At 31.4% G+C, this 7155-nt stretch overlaps 1 protein-coding gene across 2 annotated transcripts; it reads left to right on the top strand.

Moving 5' to 3' along the window:
• Window positions 1-429: 429 nt before the first annotated feature.
• LOC126656346 (protein trichome birefringence-like 14) lies at window positions 430-7060 on the top strand. 2 transcript variants are annotated; one of them, XM_050350889.2, is made up of 4 exons: window positions 430-781; window positions 1630-1842; window positions 5402-5597; window positions 5990-7060. In XM_050350889.2, exons 1-4 carry the CDS (start codon window positions 649-651, stop codon window positions 6816-6818), a joined length of 1371 nt encoding a protein of 456 aa, XP_050206846.1. In that variant the 5' UTR covers window positions 430-648; the 3' UTR covers window positions 6819-7060. The 2 variants fall into 2 exon arrangements, with proteins under 2 accessions (XP_050206846.1, XP_050206847.1); XM_050350890.2 differs by having other exon boundaries at window positions 692-781; window positions 1686-1842.
• The last annotated feature ends 95 nt before the right edge of the window (window positions 7061-7155 follow it).

The raw sequence follows: 7155 nt of genomic DNA, 5'->3' as shown, positions 1-7155 counted from the left end.
AAGAGAAAGAAGAAGAAAGAGAAAGGGAAAAAAAGTGACAGATGGTATATGATTAGAGTAAAATAATAATAAAAAGTAGGTATAATTATAATATAAATATGTTTTAGAGTAAAAAAATAATTATAGTAAAAGGATGAGGTATTTTTTCTATTTTTTCCTTCTTGAGGTAGGAAATCATATTATTTTTTAAAAAAGAGTATTTTTCCTAATTTTTTCGGTATTTTAACCACTAATCCGTAAATTGAGGTTTATTTTTGTATTAAAATAAAAATAAAAAAAAATAGTTTGAGGAATACACGGATGGAGGAGGTGTAGAAGTGGGATACAGTAGTGATATTTTATAAAGCGTGAGTATCACCATCAACTTGCGAAATGACAGGATTATCCTTGCGCAGAGTACAGGTGGTGAAGTATGAAGAAAAGATGTGTTGTTGTGAACAGATCTCTCCAATCAGATCCAAATATGAAACAACGAACACATTTCTCAACTCTCTTTCAAAAACACAAACCACACTGCCCAGTCCCAACCTCTGTGTTTGAGATTACAGCATTTTTGTGCTGTTCATTGAATTTTCACCGTCGTTTGTGTTGAACCAAGGCTGCAATTTCAACTTAAATCAAAAACGAAACAGTGGGGTTGAATTTGAGATGAAACCCACAAATTACGTGAGATTGAGCGGCAGATACGTATCCATTACTCTGCTGATTCTTGGGTTTGCCACCATTTTTCTTTGGGCTCGCCAGAAGAATCTCTTTGACCACCTTACCTTTCTCTCTTCAGGTACACTCCTTAAACCCTTGCTTTTCTTCACCTTAGTTAGGATCTAAACAGATGAATCTTTAATAGGGATTGTTGCCTAATTTCTAGCTTTTAGTTTCACAATCACTTTTAATAGTATGTTTTTGGGTATAAAATAAGTTGAATTAGTGTCGCCGTAGGACTATGTAAGTTGCTTAGAGCACCGGTTCGTGTTTGATATGCCAAAGCTAGAAGATGCGGCAACAACATTTGGGTGTATTTAGTTATTTCTTAGCGTTACATTAAATGGAAAATTAAATGACAAGGATGTATGTAATATGTTGAAATAGGAGTTTTGGAAAGGTTTGTTTCTACATGAATGCCTCACTTGTCCTACAAACTTAACGAGATTAATATTCACTGACCGTCGGGGAGAGATGCGTTGGTAAAAGAAATGTATTCCTTGGTTCATATGTTCCAAATACAATGCTATATCCTAAAAATATTAATTTCTCATTGAAATGTTGCATAAGGACTTGTTGATATGCTGGTTTTCCATGGACATGGACTCAATATTACTTTCAACGCGTTGTTTTCTTTCCTTTTCAAACCTAATATGCTTCAAAATGTGTTGTAAATAAATAAGACTCCCCGACTTAAACCAATTTGTATGTTTCTTTTCTTGAAAAATCAAGTTTGAGAACGTTCTGTTTTTTGAAGGGTATAATCAGGATAAATTAGCATTCCACCAAGTTTAACTTCCTTTTCATACAATGTTAAAAAAGGATGCTTCTTTCATCTGTCCTAGTGATGAATTTTTAATAAAATGAAGAAATTTCATCAGGTTGCTGACTGTATTGGCTTTAATCACTCTTTTTTTTGTGGCTTAGACTTTTTCGTTGCCTCCCTAAAAGATTCGCTTTCTTCTGTGTCTTCGAATTCAAAGGAGAATGTTAAAGGAAAAGCATCTCATTCTGTAACTTCAAAAGAAATGGAAAGCCCAAAGAGAAGCTCTAGTGAGTCACCAAAGAATTTTACTTCCTCAGTAGCACTTGAAAGGGAAGATACTGATGGAGATAGGATGTCTTCTGCCGAGATGAAAGGTAGATATAATTTCCTACTTCATTCTATGTAATTTTTGTCTGATATATATTTGCGTAACTAGCAGACACTTTCAATTTTTTTATTATATTTATTTATTCAATTTAAAATTATAAATGAATGTTAAGAAAATAGGAATATATGAGACAATAAACGGTATAAACGTTATAAACGTTATAAACGTGTAATTCTTTTTGAATGATATAATCTCATCCATATTGAAACTCTATTGATTATATGCTAATGATTAGAGTCAATTTCATTATTTATATTAAATATGAATGTAATTTTTAAATCATACCATAGGTTGCTAAAAATAAAATAAAATTTATGCATTAAAATATATGAGCCATATTAAGGAAGCTTAAATATTAATTTTTAAAAATGCATTCTTAAATTTATTAAATTATCAACATATTAATTGTAAATTAAATGTTTTTGATGAGATTACAAACTGTCTAGATACCTATACAGATGATCTTGGTCAATTCCACCATCTATATCAATATTAAAAGTTTCTTATTAAATTATATCATAAATCATTAAGAAGTGTTATGCATTAATATGTATTATTCACACTATTTATATTTGATCAAGGCTGCACGAAAATGAAAACGGATATCACGAAACAATCTGATCCAAATATCGGAAATTGAAACGTAAAAAAAACTTGTTAATAACAAAAATATTGGCGAATTTTTTAAATATTAAAAATTACAACATTTTATTTATTTCAATTTTTAATGATAAAAAACATATTTTAATGCAAATGAATTAATATACATTTATAGTAATTTATGAAAAAGTAATTTAAGAGATACTCAATATTTAAAGGCTTAATCACCAAAAAATGCCAAACCTATACGTTTTGTGTCAATTATAGCCAAACCTTTAAAAATCACCAGATTTAGCCAAACCTTATATGTTCTGTTTCTTTTTTAGCCATTTTTGAATCGAACCGGTTTTTCTGACACCGTGTCGTCCACATCACCGCCAACTAAGCAATTGGCTGACATGTCAGCTGAAATATTTAAATAAGGTTTGGCTATAACTGACACAAAAAAAATAGGTTTGGTATTTTTTGGTTGAATAAACCTAATTTTAAATTCAAGCCAATTTTTAAATTTAATAATTAGTAAATTAATTATATCATTTATGAAATTTATATATATTTAAAAATAATTACTATTTCCTATTTAATACTAATTTTAATTAATTTTAATTTTCTATTAAACCTAATTAAATCTAATAAATTTATATTTATAATATATATTTTAATGAATATGTAATTAAAAAAATAAATTAATGTATTACTTATAAATTAATGTTGAATTCAATTTGGTCAAAGGATTTAATGTTCATGATGATTTTGAATTTGATTTATTATTTTTAATGTTGTTGAGATCTTGATATGACTGCATTTAGATAATAAATAAAATAGTTATGTGTAAATTAAGGTAAGTTTTTGGCTATGCCGAGTAAAAAAATATATGCGTTTATACTTATAAACATCATGATATATATTGATTACACCACAATGAGCTTCACTTTTTAAAGAAAAAAAAAATGAGAAAATAATTACACTCGTCCTTTAAATAAGCAGTCTATTCAGTGATTATTTTTATATTTATATGTGTATAGTTGAATTATGAACAATGTCGCATGTTTGTTGTGTATATTACTCTCAGATTGTTCGTTGGAAGACGAACAATTGGGTCTTAAACGGTGGCGGTGTCAAAGAACCGACGACTGGAATTTAAAAAAAAAATTGAGACGAATATGACATTTTTTGTTTTTAATAGAATTTAAATTAATTATATATCTATCAAATATGTAAAAAATATTTATTGAATTTTTTAAATATATATGAATTTTATTATAATATAATTAATCATTTAATTATTTAATTTTAAAATTAGTTTTATTAACCAAAAAATACCAAACCTATGCATTTTGTGTCAGTTATAGCCAAACCTTATTTAAATATTTCAGCAATCATGCCAGCCAATTTCTTAGTTGGCGGTGACGTGGACGACACGATGTCATAAAAACCGGTTCGATTCAAAAATGGCTAAAAAAGAAACAGAACATATAAGGTTTGGCTAAATCTGGTGATTTTTAAAGGTTTGGCTATAATTGACACAAGACGTATAGGTTTGGCATTTTTTGGTGATTAAGTCATATTTAAATTCATAACAAACAATAAGTTGTCTATGAGTTCCGTAACCACAATTGAAATTAATATTATCAAAGTTTCACAATCATAAGAAAAATATAATACAATTCAATATAAATAAGACAATAAGGTTTATTGCATTTTCTTTCAATTGGCTTTGCTCTTTCCTAATTGTTTATTTTCATCTTCAACAAAACAATATGGACTCTAATTCCAATTCATCCCAAAGTAAGGTTAGCAAACTCAAGAACACTTATTTCTTCCATGCTTCCAAATTTATCTCCAATAACATCCCACATTTTTGTCCTCTTATCATAATATTGTGAGCTACTTCATAAAATACGAAAATAATTGTGAACAAAACCATGTCTTCCTCAAGCGTTGGATTTAATCTATTGAATAACGAAATAAATACTCCCAATTTCTTTGACAAAGGAGAAATTAGGTTGTTCTTACTTCTTACTGAAAAATATTCTTCTAAATCTTTATATTATTTCGGTAGATACCTCATCCATATGAGGATGCAGTCTACTTTTTTCTCCTTCAAACCATTTGTCACAATAAAACCTGCAAAGAAGAATTATAAGAAAACAACGTAAAAAGTAAAGGTGTGAGAAAAGTAGATATCGGTGTTAATTTAGTTCATCACCTTAGATTCAATGAGTGGGACACAATGAAGTTTGGCTTCATGTTTAGCCTTCCTGTAAGCTCCAATTTCTTCCCCGCCTATTTTTAGTAAATGAACTGTCACTCTAGTGCAAAATTCTTATCTTTTTCACCATAAAAATTACAAATCCACTTGCGATTTGTTTCGTAAAGAACAGTTCTTTTTATCCTTCGTCCTTCTAGGCATACTACTAATGCTTATGCTCGAATTTAAACTTCTGTTAAGATCCATGGTCCAATTGAAATTACATTAAAAAGATGGCGAATGCATTTTATATCCCTGAACTTTAGCTTTTGATTAGTTACATACGTCAACTTCTAAATAAGCATTTATACAATTGAACTTAATTTTTTTTTTGACATTTAAACATATTTTGACATTCCTAAAAAAACATGTTCTGATATATTCTCATAAGGCAGCAATCACTCTTTGGAAATACTCCCTTAATCTTCATTAATTAACATAGTTTTTGAAGTTCCAATGAAGAGAAGTGAAAGGTTAGTCTGACTTACTTTGGTCTAATCCCGAGGGAGTATTTCCTTTTACTGACATGAATAGGGGTAACATTATTAGGATTAGATCAAAGTATTGTATTAAATTGCTATATTTTGGTTAATGCAGTTCAGTTTGGCTTTCAAAATTAACATAAAAAATTAACGTATAAATGCTTCTTCAAGTGCATTTCATTTTTAAGAGTGTACATGTGTTAAAATTGCAGCCTGCAATTATGCCAAGGGTAGATGGGTGCCAGATAGTAAGCGACCATTGTACTCTGGTTTTGGATGTAAACAATGGTTGTCAGAAATGTGGGCATGTAGACTGACTCAACGAACTGATTTTTCCTTTGAGGGGTATAGGTGGGAGCCTGAGAATTGCAAAATGGCAGAGTTTGAATCGACTCAATTCCTAAAAAGGTTGGTTTCTCCATTTTCTTTATATTATATCTCTAATTAGTAATACAAACAGTAACAACACAAGCCCCTCCTTTTTCTAAAATAAAAGATGAAAAAGGAAAGGAAAAAAATCATTACATTCCTAAGGGAGTTTGGTGTCATCATTCAACTGGATATTAGCTTACTTATTGTCACAATCTCTTAAAATTTGTTGCATGAGTAGGCCATGCAATACAACTTAGTTTGCGATAAGCGATGATGAGTTGACACTGAAAAAATAGAGGAGGCTAACATATTTCTTTGGAGGTAATGATTGCTACTAAATCCAACTCTTTTCAAAAGAAGATCAGCTTTTGTGTCGTTTCATGTGATTTGTATTATATGGAATAATATTTTCTATGTTTGCGTTCCAGGATGCGGGATAAAACAATTGCATTTATAGGAGATTCGTTGGGCAGGCAACAATTTCAATCTTTGATGTGCATGGCTACTGGTGGGGAATGGAGGTTAGATGTTGAGAATGTGGGGGCAGAATATGGTCTTGTGAAGGCGCGTGGAGCTGTTCGTCCTGATGGGTGGGCATACCGGTTCTCAAACACCAATACTACCATTTTATACTACTGGTCAGCAAGCCTTGCAGACCTTGAGCCCTTGAACAGCACCAATCCAACCACTGATGTTGCAATGCATTTAGACCGCGCACCAGCTTTCTTGAGACGATTCCTCCATCGGTTTGATGTGTTGGTTCTCAACACAGGACATCATTGGAATAGAGGGAAGATTAATGCAAACCGTTGGGTGATGTATGTAGATGGGAAGCCCCTCCAAGATCAAAAACTTGCAGAAATTTGGAACGCCAAGAATTTTACTATACATAGTATTGTCACTTGGCTGGACGCACAACTTGCTTCTCATCCCCGACTAGTAGCTATCTTTAGGACCATCTCACCAAGGCATTTCCGTAACGGAGACTGGAATAGTGGAGGTAACTGTGATAATACTACTCCATTGACAGGAGGAACCGGAGTTTCACAAAACGAATCAAGTGATGCAGTTGTGTGGAGTGCTGTCAAGGGGACAAAAGTAAAACTGTTAGATGTTACTGCTTTGTCTGAGCTAAGGGATGAGGCTCACATGTCACGGTACAGTGTTAAGGCGACAAAGGGTGCCAATGATTGCTTGCACTGGTGTTTACCCGGTATCCCAGACACTTGGAATGAACTCCTTGCTGCTCATATATAGATTGTTTAGGCTGCATCAATTGTGACTCGACTACAGAAACCAAACTCCATAATTATTTTTGATTTTATCAAATGGAGATACCATTTTCTCATAATTTATTTGAGGATCTACCACTCCAATAGCTGGGAGAAGCTTAAGGATGTCATTTCTTTATCCTAAGCACTTAGATTAACAGTAGAAACAAAATTATAAGGATGTATGTAATTCAGTATAGCCATTGATTTAAGGAAGTATTTATACAAGTTCCCAGGTTATGTTTCAAGCATGTGTACTAGAAACCTTTTGTATATGTATGCAATGTTTTTAAAATCAAACCAAAGATCAAACAGGCTTCACA

Source organism: Mercurialis annua, linkage group LG7 (genome assembly GCF_937616625.2).
Source record: "Mercurialis annua linkage group LG7, ddMerAnnu1.2, whole genome shotgun sequence".
In the NCBI taxonomy this organism is placed as follows: Eukaryota; Viridiplantae; Streptophyta; class Magnoliopsida; order Malpighiales; family Euphorbiaceae; genus Mercurialis; species Mercurialis annua.
Note: the sequence above shows the minus strand (reverse complement) of the source record. Positions and strands in the feature narration are given on the sequence as shown.

What these genes read in the sequence shown, in the direction of transcription:
- LOC126656346 (XM_050350889.2), top strand. Translation starts at nt 649, where the DNA reads ATGAAACCCACAAATTACGTGAGATTGAGCGGCAGATACGTATCCATT. An exon ending in CCTTACCTTTCTCTCTTCAG is followed by an intron (nt 782 to 1,629) that starts GTACACTCCTTA and finishes TTTGTGGCTTAG; the next exon opens with ACTTTTTCGTTGCCTCCCTA. An exon ending in GTCTTCTGCCGAGATGAAAG is followed by an intron (nt 1,843 to 5,401) that starts GTAGATATAATT and finishes TTAAAATTGCAG; the next exon opens with CCTGCAATTATGCCAAGGGT.